The sequence below is a fragment of the Pelophylax lessonae genome (genome assembly GCF_965119305.1).
Source record: "Pelophylax lessonae genome assembly, chromosome: 5".
NCBI classification, from domain to species: domain Eukaryota; kingdom Metazoa; phylum Chordata; class Amphibia; order Anura; family Ranidae; genus Pelophylax; species Pelophylax lessonae.
In genome coordinates, this window is record NC_138772.1 from 460,744,818 (window position 1) to 460,760,827 (window position 16,010).

The 16,010-nt window shown below is 42.4% G+C and overlaps 1 protein-coding gene across 1 annotated transcript in view; it reads left to right on the top strand.

Annotated features, from left to right (window-relative positions):
• Positions 1–16,010, top strand: part of LOC309555716 (E3 ubiquitin-protein ligase RNF31-like) — a 118,267-nt gene that overhangs the window by 98,842 nt on the left and 3,415 nt on the right. Inside the window, exon 15 of the mRNA XM_082257775.1 lies at positions 15,717–15,885. Within this exon, the coding sequence (XP_082113901.1) occupies positions 15,717–15,885 (169 nt within the window). The remainder of the gene's footprint in view (positions 1–15,716; positions 15,886–16,010) is intronic.

The following is a 16,010-nucleotide window of genomic DNA, read 5'->3' on the forward strand; positions in this document are numbered from 1 at the left end:
ATCACATGGTCCTAAGTATTCAGACCCTTTGCTCAGTATTTAGTAGAAGCCCCCTTTTGATCTAATACAGCCAGGAGTCTTTTTGGGAAAGATGCAACAAGTCTTTCACACCTGGATTTGGGGATCCTCTGCCATTCCTCCTTGCAGATCCTCTCCAGTTCTGTCAGGTTGGATGGTAAACGTTGGTGGACAGCCATTTTAGGTCTCTCCAGAGATGCTCAATTGGGTTTAAGTCAGGGCTCTGGCTGGGCCATTCAAGAACAGTCACGGAGTTGTTGTGAAGCCACTCCTTCGTAATTTTAGCTGTGTGCTTAGGGTCATTGTCTTGTTGGAGGGTAAACCTTCTGCCCAGTCTGAGGTCCAGAGCACTCTGGAGAAGGTTTTTGTCCAGGATATCCCTGTACTTGGCCGCATTCATCTTTCCCTCGATTGCAACCAGTCGTCCTGTCCCTGCAGCTGAGAAACACCCCCACAGCATGATGCTGCCACCACCATGCTTCACTGTTGGGACTGTATTGGACAGGTGATGAGCAGTGCCTGGTTTTCTCCACACATACCGCTTAGAATTAAGGCCAAAAAGTTCTATTTGGGTCTCATCAGACCAGAGAATCTTATTTCTCACCATCTTGGAGTCCTTCAGGTGTTTTTTAGCAAACTCCATGCGGGCTTTCATGTGTCTTACACTGAGGAGAGGCCTCCGTCGGGCCACTCTGCCATAAAGCCCTGACTGGTGGAGGGCTGCAGTGATGGTTGACTTTCTACAACTTTCTCCCATCTCCTGACTGCATCTCTGGAGCTCAGCCACAGTGATCTTTGGGTTCTTCTTTACCTCTCTCACCAAGGCTCTTCTTCCCCGATAGCTCAGTTTGGCCGGACGGCCAGCTCTAGGAAGGGTTCTGGTCGTCCCAAACGTCTTCCATTTGAGGATTATGGAGGCCACTGTGCTCTTAGGAACCTTAAGTGCAGCAGAAATCTTTTTGTAACCTTGGCCAGATCTGTGCCTTGCCACAATTCTCCTCTGAGCTCTTCAGGCAGTTCCTTTGACCTCATGATTCTCATTTGCTCTGACATGCATTGTGATCTGGAAGGTCTTATATAGACAGGTGTGTGGCTTTCCTAATCAAGTCCAATCAGTATAATCAAACACAGCGGACTCAAATGAAGGTGTAGAACCATCTCAAGGATGATCAGAAGAAATGGAAAGCACCTGAGTTAAATATATGAGTGTCACAGCAAAGGGTCTGAATACTTAGGACCATGTGATATTTCAGTTTTTCTTTTTTAATAAATCTGCAACAATGTCAACAATTCTGTGTTTTTCTGTCAGTATGGGGTGCTATGTGTACATTCATGAGGAAGAAGAATGAACTTAAATGATTTTAGCAAATGGCTGCAATATAACAAAGAGTGAAAAATTTAAGGGGGTCTGAATACTTCCCGTACCCACTGTATATACATATATATACTTTCAGCACCTAAAATCCGAAAGAATCATACCGCCAGGGAGGTTAAAACAGAATATGTGAAATTTAAGTATAATATTGATTTCAGTTAGAACCCGTTTGTGCAGATTGGCCGCGCAGTGGTGTACACGTTGATAACATTTAAAAATTCCAAAAGGACATACATAATAAAAACACCTGACATTCCTCATTAATTATGTGATACTCAAAATGGATTCATAATACTAGTAATAGGTCGTTTTGGCAAGGGGAAGTGTATTTGAAAGTATGTATGTGATAATATATAGGTATATACTATTCACCATATATAGTTGCCTAGGCGCTCTATATATACAAACTCTCTCTAATGGACTAATAGTAGGGTCCTGCACTAGCACTTTATCACCTATTTGGCATTATTTATTATTGGTATTTATTCTTTTTGGCACTTTTCTGAGTATGCAGTCACAATCACATAATTTTCTTTGACTGTTACATATGTTTATTGTGGATAAAGTGAACGGTATACAGTCACCCTAACATGGGAATTGAAACCACCTGGTCACATAAATTATTGCATGAAATGTTTATATTATAATAATATCGTAAAAAAAGTTTATTCTGTATCTTCTATCCGCACTTTATACCAATAAGTAGCAGCGCCTCACCACTACACATAACAAGTAAGTTATGACAGCTTTTGAATTTGCCATTGTTAAAAGGTTTTATTTTGGAAATTTAGTCTGCTCCATGTCAGCGCATGGCAAAGCACTTGTGTTTCAGTGCACCACCATGCACAAATGTAAACCGTGTGTGCATTGTGGTATGCTGCATGGTTATAAAACTGAAACTCCAGATAACACATTTTTGTCACCTACTTCTTTGATTTCTAGGATGTTGACACAGCAACCAATGACTTTGTTGCCTGGCCGCCAGCATCCTAACAACCAAAGATGCTCAGCGGCTGTGTGTCACTGGTTGCTAGAACGCTGGAGGCTGCTTGGATGCAGGTGGCTAGGCCATACAGCCTTGTTGGGTATGGCTGCACCATAACAATCAATGGGGCTTTACAGCTCTGCTGTCAGTCTCCAAGCTGCCAGATTGTTAATGCTGCGCTATAATGGGCAATGTTACTGAGCTAACAAATAACACAAATAGTGCAGTGCTTTGTAGTAACTAATCCCAATCCCATATGTGAGCCACACATCAAACCACTGATGTGCAAACTTAAAGGTTCAATCACACCTGCAAATAAATTCATTGGCAATTACATGCGAGAATCTCAGCGGGAGAAAGCAATAAGAGGCTACCAGCACTCACAGCTTATTGCAGCCGCTCGTATGTTTACGCTGCCACGGCCACTCGCTGCATGAGAGTGGCTGCGATTACATGACGGAGCTGGCAGATTCCCATTGCTTTTAATGGGACTGCTTTCGCAGCTAATTGCTGGGAACCCCCACTGCCGTTCTTGTATCCAATCAGCATCGGGTGCGTTTGCAGGTATATAATCACAATAATTATAATCACAAAAAAGTAAGTGAATGTTTTTTTGTGAGAAATGCATACAGTGTATAGATATCAGTGCACTCTGCAAATCTTTCTTCTTTAAAACTTGCAACCACCGTGATCAATACACACAAACAACTCCAGGACACACCCAGTGCTCAGTGAAAGTTCCTTAGTAAAGTAGAAATTACATAAACCAGATACTGCATATAGCGTAAAATCATTTAAACCAATTTATTGAGATACAAGTAAAAATGGTTTGTTTAAAGTGGATGTAAACCCCTCACATATACCCAGTGAAGTGAGAAGCCTCAGATGATACACAGAGATGAAACAAATCTCCCTACACGAGTTTTACATGGATATCTGCTGTCTTCAGCTTTATAGACTCTTTAGAAAGTGCACATTGTGTTAGAAGTTTTTCTTCCTGTTTCAGCAGTGGGAGGGCAGTCTGGGCATACACTGTGTGTGAGCTGATTGGAGGAAAGGTACCCCCCCCCCCTTAGGCAGAGGAAGGAAGACACATGCAGAGCTGTGCATAGACCATCTCTCTGCTAATCTATCTCTATGCATCCATCCCGACACACACTTCCAGCTGCTTTTATCTCCTGTGTCAGAGAACTTGTCAGAAATTATCATGCTGATAACAGAGGAACAGAGCAGCAGAAAGGCATGGCACTTGGGGCTTTGGAGAGAGAAAAGTAAACATTACAATTTTCATGAATGGGGTTTACATCCACTTTAAGTGCTTAGTCACTTCAATAGCGGTCACTTTTACCCCATTCCTGCCCAGGGCAATTTTCAGCTTTCAGCGCAGTCACATTTTGAATGACAGTTGTGGGGTAATGCAACACTGTACTCATATGAAATTATCTTTTTTTTTATACAAATAGAGCTTTCTTTTGGTGATATTTAATCACCAATGGGTTTTTTTTTGTTTGTTTTTTTAGCTAAATACATGAAAAAAGGCTTTAAACTTTCGAAAAAAGTGTTCTTCATTTGTGTTATAAAATGTATCTTTCTTTATAAATTAAGCCCAAAATGTATTCTGCTACATTTCTTTGTTGAAAATAACCCAATCAGTGTATATTAGTCTGCAGGAAAGTTCACAAACTTTGGTATATAACTGAAAATTGATCAATCCTGATGTACTGACGGCCTATCTTATTTCTTGAGACCCGAAATGCCAGTACAAATACCCCCCAAATTACCCCTTTTTGGAAAGTAAACAGTCTGAGGTTTTTAGTAAATGGCATGGCATTTTTTTTGAAGTTGTAATTTTTGTCACAATTGTTTGGAAAATAAACAAAAAATTGTTTGTTTGTTTATTTTTTTCACATTTTCTGTTTTTTTTTCATTTTTACATACTGTCACCAGCGCAGTACAGCATCATCATATAGCTGGTGTGGTGGTGAAAAGGGATACTGACTGGTGACAGTATGTAAAAAAATAAAATAATTAATACTTTTTTTCCATTTTGTTTATATTTTTTTAAAATGTATTTTCTATTTTTTTCACATACTGTGGCCAGAGCATTACAGTGTTACCATAGTACTGTAGCTCTGGGGAGTTGATCAGGATTTTTTTTTTTTTTTTTTACATACTATGTTTGCTTATAGCAGTGAATTTCACTGCTATAAGCGAATATTTTTACTGAATGACAATGTATAGACAGAGTATTGCTGTGATTAGCAGTGATTGGCCAAAGCTTATTACATGGTACAGATGGATTGTGATTGGCCTTGTCTGTACCATGTGATCACTGTGACCAATCACAGCTAGTAACAAAATTGAAATTGCCATGTTATCTGCTGTGATTGGTCACAGTGATCATGTGTTACTGTCAGTGTGGCCCAGAGGGGCCACATGAGGCATGTTCTTAGGGGTATGTCATATGACATCCTTCCAGAACAATAGGGTTCCCCTCCGAACGTCATTTTACAATGACCTGGGTGGAAAGCAGTAAAAGTAAAAAGAAAGATGTTTATATATACCTATTTCCAGGACACACCGATCATATGATCTCCCCTGTGTCAGCCAGTACCGGCTACAGGGGAGAGGAAAGTATGCTCCAACAATAGTTGGAATGCCTGAGTAGTGACTTCACCCATAGACTTACTATGGGCTATCCATTATCGGCTCTCCCTCCTCTTCTGGATGACACAGGAAGCCAATCACGTGACCGGACCAGAGTCCCCTGAGGTTAGGTAAGTATAAGCCCCCATAGGTTAGGTAAGTATAAGCAACTTTTTTTTACAGGTTAGTTAGTATAGGTGGTAGAAGGAGGGTAGGAGCAGTTTTAAGATTAGTTAGTGATAGCCCACATGTACAGCAGATAAATAACAGAATGCGTCTCTGTGCCTCTGGAGGAAATCTTAAACTGACAACAGATGGATCCTAATTTGGCCTGTTCAGCAAGAACCATCCGAATTTTGATTCTTCTATAACCATTCCCACTAGAGAGAAGTCAATCTCACAATCGACTTTTGTCAAACGGGAATGTTGGAAATGATTTATTTGTTCAGCGCATGCAACCAGTCATCTGTAGTGCGGATGATTGTATCCTGATAGCAGAGTTCCACTGTCAGAACACAATGGTGCATATATATATATATATATATATATATATATATATATATATATATATATATGTATATATATATATACAGCAGGTAAAATAAGTATTGAACACATCACCATTTTTCTAGGTAAATATATTTCTGAAGGTTCTATTGACACGAAAATTTTCACATGTCGGTAACGACCCATGCAATCCGTACAAAACAAATAAGTAATAAGTTCAGAAATTATGTGTAATAAAATGGAATGACACAGGGAAAAGTATTGAACACGCTAACTGAAATGTAATACTTGGTACAAAATCCTTTGTTGGTAATGACTTTAAGATGCCTCCTGTATGGAGAAACTAGTCACATGGATTGCTCAGGTGTGATTTTGGCTCAATCTTCCACACAGTCTTCAAATCTAGAAGGTTCCGTGGACCTCTTCTATTAACTCTGATCTTTAGTTCTTTCCATGCATTTTCTATTGGATTCAAGTCAGGTGATTGGCTGGGCCATTCTAGAAGCTTTCTTTTCTTTCTTTCAAACCAATTGAGAGTTTCCTTGGCTTTGTGTTTGGGATCATTGCCTTGCTGAAATTTCCATCCTCGTTTCTTCTTTATCATTCTGGTAGATGACAGCAGATTTTTGTTAAGAATGGGGTGTTTTTGGGGTGATGTGCTATTTTACCTCCAAACAAGGTGTGTATTATTGCATCCAAAGAGTTCAATTTTGGTCTCATCTGACCAGACTATATTCTCCCAGTATTTCACATGCTTTTCTAAATGTTGTGCAGCAAACTTTAAACGAGATTCAACATGCTTTTTCTTTAGAAATGGAGTCTTGGGTGGTGAGCGTGCATACAGGCCATGGAAGTTGAATGCATTACTTATTGTTTTCTTTGAAACAATTGTACCTGCTAATTCCAGGTCTTTCTGAAGCTCTCCACAAGGGGTCCTTGGCTCTTATTAATTATTTTCACTCCTCTGTCAGAAATATTACGAGGAGCTCCTGGTAGAGGCCAGTTTATGGTGAAATGATGATCTTTCCACTTCTGAAACATTACAGTGCTCACTGGAACATTCAGAAGTATAAAAATCCTTCTGTAATCAATGCCATCAGTGTGTTTTGCCACAATAGGTTTGGTAAGGTCTTGCGAGAGCTCTTTGCTTTTACCCATCTTGGGATGTTTCTTGTGTGACACCTTGGTAATGAGACACCTTTTTATAGGCCATCAGTTGAGACTGAACCAGCTGATATTAATTTGCACTGACAAGGGGCAGGATTGCTTTCTAATTACTGACACTGTAAATTTCAGCTGGTGTCCTGGCTTTCCAGGCCTTTTTGAACCTCCCTTTCTTCATGTGTTCAATACTTTTTACCTGTATCATTCCAATTTATTACACATAACTTAATTTCTGTACTTATTTGTTTTGGTTTCCTTGTATGCATGGATTGCATATTTCGTTACTGACATGTGGTAAATATCAATAGCACCTTCAGAAATATATTTACCTAGAAAAATGGTGATGAGTTCAATACTTATTTTACCCACTGTGTGTGTGTGTGTGTATATATGTATATATATATATATATATTTTTTTTATATATATATATATTATATACACAGTATACACACAACAAATTGAGGATACTTTTGGAAATTTGCAAAACATGCTTACTTTAGTCTAAAAAATAAATACAAGTGTAATGATCAGGCCTTTTCTGACACTTTTTGTTTACATGTAAAAATCAGCTTTTTGCTAGAAAATTACTCAGAACTGCCAAATATTGCATTTTTTTTAGCAGAGGCCCTAGAGAATAAGAGTCCATTCACACTGCCGTGACTTGTGAGGCGACTTGTGTGCCCTCAAGTCGCTTGACATAACAAAAGCAATGTTAATCAATGAGTGCCGTCTTAATTGGCACTACTGAAGTCGCTCCGACTTCTGAAAAGGGTCCTGTACTACTTTGAGGCGACTTGTGTCCGACTTGTCCCATAGACTTCAAAGGGAGTCGCCTCCTTATCTAATTTGAAGCGACTTGTGATCCGACTTTCCATTAAAATGGTCCTGAACAAGAAAAAAAGATCATTTTTCTTATAATTTTTAGTAGCACAGGCATATGGCTTCTCTCCACCTGGGCGTTTTTCTTGCAGGCATTTATCGGGGATTTTTGGAGGCAGGCATGACTTTTTTTGGATTTAGTGTCTGGGGGATCTAAAAAGTGTACCTGTGAAGTTTCATCTCTGTAGCCTGTCCAGAACCAGAAAAAAAAGATAATTTTTCTTATAATTATTAATAGAGCAGGGTAGTGGCTCCTCTCCACCTGGGCGTTTTTTTTTGCTGGCATTTATCGGGCATTTTTGGGGTGTCTTTGGAGGCATGCAAGCACCCCTGTGAGTGGTAAATGGTTTTGTCTCAACCCCCCTAACTGCTACATCTGCAGGACAGCAGGTTATGTTAAAAGACAAGAGACTTACTGGCCAGATCAGCAGGTGAAAACAAAGTATCATATCTACAGGGGATCGTGTCTAGGGGCCTGACCCGAGGGGGCCACCCAAGTGTAGGATAGTCAGAGGACAGGTGTCACTGTATTGTACAAATGCACTGTATTGTACAAAAGGACTGTGTCTGCTTTACAGTAATCGGTGCAAGTGTGGATGAAGAAAATGGTGATCCGGGACACAGGGATCGGTGGCCATGTTTGTGCATATGCTGTGAAGAAAAGTGTTGACTGTGCAATTTATGACAGTGGGACAATTTTCCTAAACAGTATGGGAAGTCATGTCTGTACATATGCTGTGGAGAAAAGTTTTGACCGTTCAATTCATGACAATTTTCCTAAGCATTGTGGGAGGCCAGTTGGGTTGGCAAGATAGAAATGCAACTGAAGCCCAAGTACAGGACAGAGATGGCGGATGTGTGTGGATTGAGGAACACAGTCTGCCAGGCAGTGACCTTCGTGCTGGCTGAGCAGAGTTGGAGCAGCAGTGAAGAGGTTACTGAACCGTGCGGGAAAGCGCATGCTGAAGAGATCTGCCTAACAGGAGGAGCCACCGCCAGAGAGTCAGCTAGTCTGGAGATCTAGGCGGGGTTGGCGCCCACAGACTGCCAATCCGATGGGAGGAAGAGAGCTGAGACATCACTTCCGCCTGCGGGTATAGCTGAGGCGCAGACAAGTGTGTGGAGGAGCAAGATGGCGGATGCCGGAGTGAGCCAGAGCGCAGGGGCTACCCTGCGTATTGGCAAAGTACCTGAGAAGTTGGTAGAATCATTGGAGTCAGTCCTGTGGGACACCAGAGTGTGGTTGATGTCCAAGGGAAAACTGGTGCTGTGCAGTGGGAAGGACAAGGAGCATATTGGGCTGGTATGTAGCCAATGCTTGAATGTGTCTAAGTGGCTGCAGGCCTGGAGTAAGTATGGAAACTGCGGTGATTTAATTGAGCAGGAGGTGCTGAGTAATTGTCAGCCCAGGAAGCTGTGTGTGAGCTGGGAGTCAGGATTCACTCAGGAGTTGCTGGTGCCCATGAGGATCCCTGTAGGCAGAGCAAGGGGAGTCTTGCAAGCACTGCTGGACCTGGGGTCAGTAGTGCTGACTTACACTGCCATTTGCCAGACCAGGGAAACTCACACCTCAGAAGTGAAGTGCACCCAGGTGATTCAGGCTGGGTCGCGGCCAGGAAGAGGGCCAGCTACACCTGCACAGGCAGAACTAACTTCCATCAAGGCAGAGGGGAATCAATGGGTTCCCAGGAAGAGGGGCTCCAGTGTGACGAGTGAAGGGGAGGCCAGAACCATTGATACGAGGCCCCCCCCCCCAGCTTTCAGCATTGGTTTGGATCCTTAGAGGAAGGGATAGAGACAGAGTGGGACTGGGGAGCAGATGAAAGGGGCAGCTCTACAAGTCCCAGTTTACCTGATGAGGAGACAAGGGATTCGGTGGTACACATGCAATGTGCCAGGAATTTAGGGTTCTGTGAGGCCTATGCTACAAGGGCCCCAGGTTTTTTCCCCACCATGTACCTACACCTGGGCTCGGGTTCAAAACCAGACCTATGTCAAGCTCATCAGGAGACAAGAGACCCTGTATTCCCCGCCTGGGAGAGGAAACTGACAAACCCTCCCCAGGTTTTTAAGATGCCAGCATCTAATTCAGAGGAAGGTGGCCCTGGAGTATGGGTACGATTACCTCTATGCTCCCCAGGAGATCATGTTGGAGATTTGGGAGCTCCTCTACATTCCCAAGCCGTACCGGAACAAAGAAAGGCCTGAACTATGGGACACCTTCTGCTCTGTGAAGAGCAACTGGAATCTAGGGCGGGCCATCTACATAGATCGTGTAGAGGTTCGCCGTCCAAACGGAACAGGCCAGACTTGGTCTGTCCGTGTTCAAGACCCCGAGGGGAAGTCCGTCCGGATTCCTGATCCCGACCATTACTACTAAGGATGTAGGATCCCACCCCTGCAGAGGTACAGTTGTAAGGCAGGCTAGCCTGAGAGTTCTGTGGAGAAGAAAAAAGGGGCTGGAGAGCCCGAATTTCAAGTACAAGTTCAAGTACAAAGTTCAAGTTGTTGTTGCTAGGGCCAGAGCCCTATTCCCAAATACCCATTTCCCTTCTATCCTTGCAAAAGGGATTGGCAGAACTGCTACCACTGGGCAGTACCATCAAAGAGGGCCGACTCTCTAACACACATCAGTCTTTCTGTTCAAAAGGATTTAAGTAGTCATGTTTCATTCACTATCAGAACTTATCTTCACCACATGCTCTATCAAGATCCTTTGGGCCATCGGGCTAGGATCACTTAATGGAACAAGTTAATGGACATGGGCCATCAAGCCAAGGGAAGGAGTACAAAAAAAAGAGGTTCCCTTCACAAAGATACTTTGCTCAAAGGACACTTTGCGAAGATCCTGTTGGGCCAGTTGAAAAAACCTTGTGCAAGTTACTACCTCAGCGGGTGGTGGCTTAGTGTCTCTTCAGAGAAGGGGAATGCCGGAGTGAGGGGCCCCTTGAAGAGAATCATAACTCTCACAAGTTGGACAAGTTTGCTCAGGCACCAGAAAAACCGCTTGTCACAGAGAAAAGACATGTTGCCTCGGGGGTTACAGGAGGAAAGGACAGCTGTGAATACCAGTCGGGTAGACTCAGCATGTCTTGGTTCTGAACTTGTGAGTCTGACTGTGATGGGAGGAGAGTCAGTGCCCTAGTGCTGAGAAGGGACTGTACCTATCATCTAGTCACTAAGAACGGTACACACAGAATAGATAGTTAGCTTGGCAGGGTTTAATTCTTACCTGTTCCAGGAGGACCAGTGAAATGCTGAGTCAAGTGTGTCCAGAGGGGACAGGAATTTAAGAAGATCTGTGAATGTGAATGTGCAGTTAGGAACAATGTGGTGAGAAAGTCGCCACTAAATTCCTTTGCAGGCTTGCTTTGGATTTCCGGGTCTGGCTTGGCCCTCCATCATTTTATGCAAAGTACATATTGTACCTAGTTAGCTAGACAGGATCATTTTCTTTACCTGTCAAAGCAGATTTTTGTTTGGCATTGACTTAATGCATCTGCTGTGTGTAAATAACCCTGTTGTGTAGGTGTGTGATTCCTAAAGAACTTTTCAGTTCAGAATCGTAGACTACAAGAACGAGGCTATACCAAGACATGCCTCAGAAAAGCATTCAATAAAGTTAAAAAAATGGACAGACAGGAGATTCTCTACAAGAAAGATTCCTCGAAAGATGACACCACCACCCAACCAACAAGAATAATCATGCGATATTCAAACGAACACTGATCCATCAAAAATATTTTACAAAAAAATTGGTCCATCCTTACCGAGGATCCCATTATAAAAGACCTAATCTCGGAAAATCCCATGATCACCTATAGAAAAACCCACTCGCTACAACAATCTTTAGTACACAGTGAATTAAAGAATACAAGAGACCCCTGTAAAACAAAGGGTACCTTCCCATGCGGGTCATGCGCACAGTGCACTGTTATAAAAAAAATCCACGCACAAAATACTACCTAATGGAGAACTTTTTACCCCTAAACATTACGTTAATTGCAAAACCAAAAGGCGTAGTTTATCTCATGGAGTGCGAATGTGGCAGTTTCTATGTCGGTAAAACACGACAAGAATTTGGCCTCAGGGTGAACCAACACTTGCATAGTATGCATATAAGTAATTTTTATCTCCCACTAGGCCGTCATGTGGCTAACTACCACAAAAACAGGATGCCAAAAGTTACTTTTTCTATATTAGACAGAATACATGTTCCAGTAAGAGGGGGGGACTGGAATAAGACCCTCCTCCAGATGGAACTAAGATGGATCAAAAAATTGAATGCCGCTCAACCACCGGGCCTAAACGAAAACACAAGTTATCGTCCGTTCCTGGAAGGGTTCTCATCGGGCAAAACCGATTGAAAAAAATTGGAACAAAATTGCCCATTCAAAATGCAACAATCATGGATCCTCAAAAAATCCAAAAAAGAACAAAAATTGATCATTACCCATCCATACACAAGGGGTTTATATACTACCCAGCTCAAACTAGGGTTCCACACCGCTGCCATAATAGGCTCTCCTTTAGTTGACCCAACACCTACCTATCAAATATCTTATTGCTGTGTAAAAAAATATATATACACATACATTACTGTTTTTATACAGAACTTATGTAAAGACGATCCTCGGATCCGTCTCCAAAAGAAAAATTGTAAAAATGCATTTACTATATACTTTATTATTTTTATTTCCTCTGTCAACCTATTGTATTAAGTTTAGTTAGGATAAGATCAAAACTCTGGGCGATCTTCACCTCCTTACTTCTCACATCCGGCACAGGCAACCCCGGTATTGCTATAACCGGGGTCCCAAGAGGCCAGCAGTAAGCACCATCCAACTGCTAAATCCCTTCCCAGGGATCAGCCTCCTCTCCTGTGTCGGCGGCCGCCTTGAAAACAACCTCGCAACATTATGACAGGATACGCGCGCACCCGCGCCACGTCATCCAAACAAACCCGGAAGCAACGTCATTGCGCTCATCTGCGCATGCGCACCGCGGCATATAAATAGGCCGGGAATCGAACAGGGCGCCACTTCCCTCGGACCGAGGGAGAGTGAGGACGCCCGGACTCTGCTGCCTGGAAACACTTTGGGAACATTGCTGCAAGCAAATGTAAGTAACCACAATGCTATTTTCAAGCATTGTTGGTACTTGATTACTTACAAAGTATATTTATGTTCTCCCCTTTCTATCTATCTAGATAGAATAGAATAGAAGGGGATCTGCAATACTACAGCGCCATCTAGTGGCCACCCTGGAGAATACAGTACATATGCACACAAGTAAGTGCAAAAAACTAGAGAAACCAAACATGTAAATATGCACTATATTAAAAAAAACTAAAAGCACACTTACACTTCAATGCAGATTGGACCAGACCTGGGATAGCACTATCTTCCCCCTCTTGGCCAAAGAAATACATGAATTGACCAAGTAAGTATCTAACATATGTGAAATTCACTAAAACCTTACAAATTTGAAAATAAACTTACACCCCTCAAAATTATACTCCAGCAGCAGCGGCAATACGATTCTTATGTGATAAGATAAGGACCGGAGGCAAGAACCAGAAGCAGAATCTTTTCCTAACAAGTATGTTTCTTTATTATATGACCAAAGGAAAACAAACATTCCAATTGGTTCAAATAATATATATTCAATTATTGATTTACTATACTTACAGATGTGGTGACATATCTTCCTTGATAAAGGCCCTATGGCCGAAACGCGTAGGACATTGAACACCCTCCCTATGGATCCGACGCTACATCCAAGCGTGGAACAATAGAGAGACAGTGATTGTCACTATACCACATTGTCACTTCTTATTTTTCTTACTTACTCACAATCACCAATGGGTCTATAACCCATACACCATATATGATTCTTGAAATACTTTATTGAATTTTGTAATAACTTTGTAAATACATTATATGTGGCAATACATATAATAAATCACCTTTTATGTAAAATCAATAATCTTCTATGAATATATATATACTAAGCCCATAAAGTCCCAATTTTGACCTGAGGCACCAACCCCATATGCAAAAAAGTGTGTAAATAACCCTGTAAATATTTGTACAGCAGATATATATATATATTTTTACGTAATTTATTATATCTATCGGCCACATGAGGTATGCCCCATGGCCTTGTACATTTGTTACTTCCCTTTTCTCCCTTACCAGGTTTGTGGGATACTCCGTAGGAATTTTTGGAAAATAGTTTTTGTAGGGGCGGCTGCCCAGAGCCAGTGAGGACATGGCTCGGTTTGGCGGGGGGTGAGTGTAGCACCCTAGGTAGGTGCTAGTGAGAGAGTATAGTTTTGGCTACGTCTGCCTATCAGAGGAGCAGCAGGAAAATTTATACTGCTTTCTGTCTACCAGAGAGCAGGATCTGTGAGTTAGGTCTGCTCAGTGTGTGATTCATTGGGTCTAGATAGTGTTTCACGCTGGTCCAATAATGAGGCATGTTGGACAGTGGGAGGAAACCTGACCAATGGGTACACAGGCTTTGATACAGTCCCGGTGATTAGTAGAGATTGACTGTCTCAGGGCATTATGGGATACTGTATAAAAGCCAAGAGCACATGTGCTGCTGGGTCTTTGGCTGGTGAGCAGAGTCCTGGAGGGAGGGTGGCGGCTGCCTCTTCCTCTGTAGCAGTGGCATGTGGTCACAGGCAGTTGGCCTGGGGCCTAGAGGAAAGGAACCTGAACCCAGAGGTCCGGGAGAACTGACTAGAGGGGTAGAGACACTGGAGACCCTCGAAAAACAGTATCATGAGTACAGGGAATCATGTATAGGGGCCTGATCTGAGGGGGGCCACCCCGGTGTAGGATAGTCAGAGGACGGGTGTCAGTCTGTGGAGTGAAAGGGGATACTAGGCGGGTATCCTGAAGATAATCTACCCAACTAAGTTGTCTGTACAGAGACTTAACCTAAAGTCATCTAGTGGCAAGGTGAATCTGCAGCCGGGCTGAATCTTCAGACAGGAATCCTCATCCCTTGTGAATAGTTTAATCTGGAGTATCTCACTCATCCCTATTTAAAATAAAACACCAAAAACAACTACATACCCCTGGACTGATCATTGACTGAGCCAAGAAGTAAAGTGTTAATCTGTGAATGCCAGTGTTGCTAACGGTAACCCAGGGGACCCGAGAGTGTGTTATCCAGCAGTCCTCAAAGGGGCAGTGCTAAATGTGCAGTATTGCATAAGGAGATTTTAAATTCATCTTTGTTTTTTTTCGTGAAAACAGTTACATAAAAAAGGAACACAAAATAACATTGACCCTAAGACCGCATTCACACTAGTCCGACTTGGACCGCGACTTGTCAGCCTGACATGTCGTGGTCCGTCACACTCCCATTGTGCGGTACAGGAGCCGTTCTAATAGGAGCGACACAAGTCGCTCCGACTTAGAAAAAGGGTCCTGTACTACTTCGGGGCGACCTGGAGGCGACTTGCATAGACATTAATTTTATGAAGTCCGTGCAAGTCGCGCCGAAGTCGCACTGCACGCGACTTCACAGGTCGCCCCCTAAACCAGAGCGACCTAGTGTGAACCGAGACTAAATCATAATGGTTTCCCACTTTTTACTTCACATGCCTTTTTTTTTTTTACCAACCTGTCCAACAAAAGTAGCAGTGAGAGATGTTAGGACACTACCATGAAGGGTTTACAATGTAGAAGAGTGACAGCTGAAAATGGATGGCCCACAGTAAGCCTATAAGTGGCACCCTCTTGCCATCCTTGCAGCCTTCGTCAGTGATCTCTCCTCTACACAGAAGCCACTGATGAAGAGACCATCTGACTGGACCAGAGTGGATTCAGAATAGGTCTACAGATCTTTTCTTTACAGGGTTAGATAGAATAGGCTTAGAATGGGGGTAGGTTTAGCCTTAGCTATTGACTGAACACCAGCTTGCTTGCTATTGCCTGTTCTTAGGACTATAAAGACAGCTGTAGGTCTGTAGACATAGTGCATATCCCACTGTCAGAAAAAACAGAGCAGGTTCCTCAAAATAAAGAATCCCTGTATCGTTTTTGCTGTTAACGTGAAATGCTATTTCATTTAAATATTTAAATTATCCAATAGATAATTCATTTTTTTTACTTTTTTTAAAGTACTGCAGAGAAAGAATTCTTGGTCCATTTAATCAATGCGAACTTCCTGGACCCAGTGGATCAGTACACAGAACAGGAGATGAAACAAGAGCTCCAGCGATGGCAGTCATCAGTTCCTGATCCCAGTAGAAATGACAGTGAAGAATCTTATCTGGAAAAACTTAAAAAGGTAACTATTGAGGGTGTGATAAATACGAACTGAGGTGTTAGTGGCCAGTGTATCATAGCAGTATTTATCCACAAGTGGGGGATTCCCAACCAATCCAAATAATTCCATCAGATTAAGATGGGGTA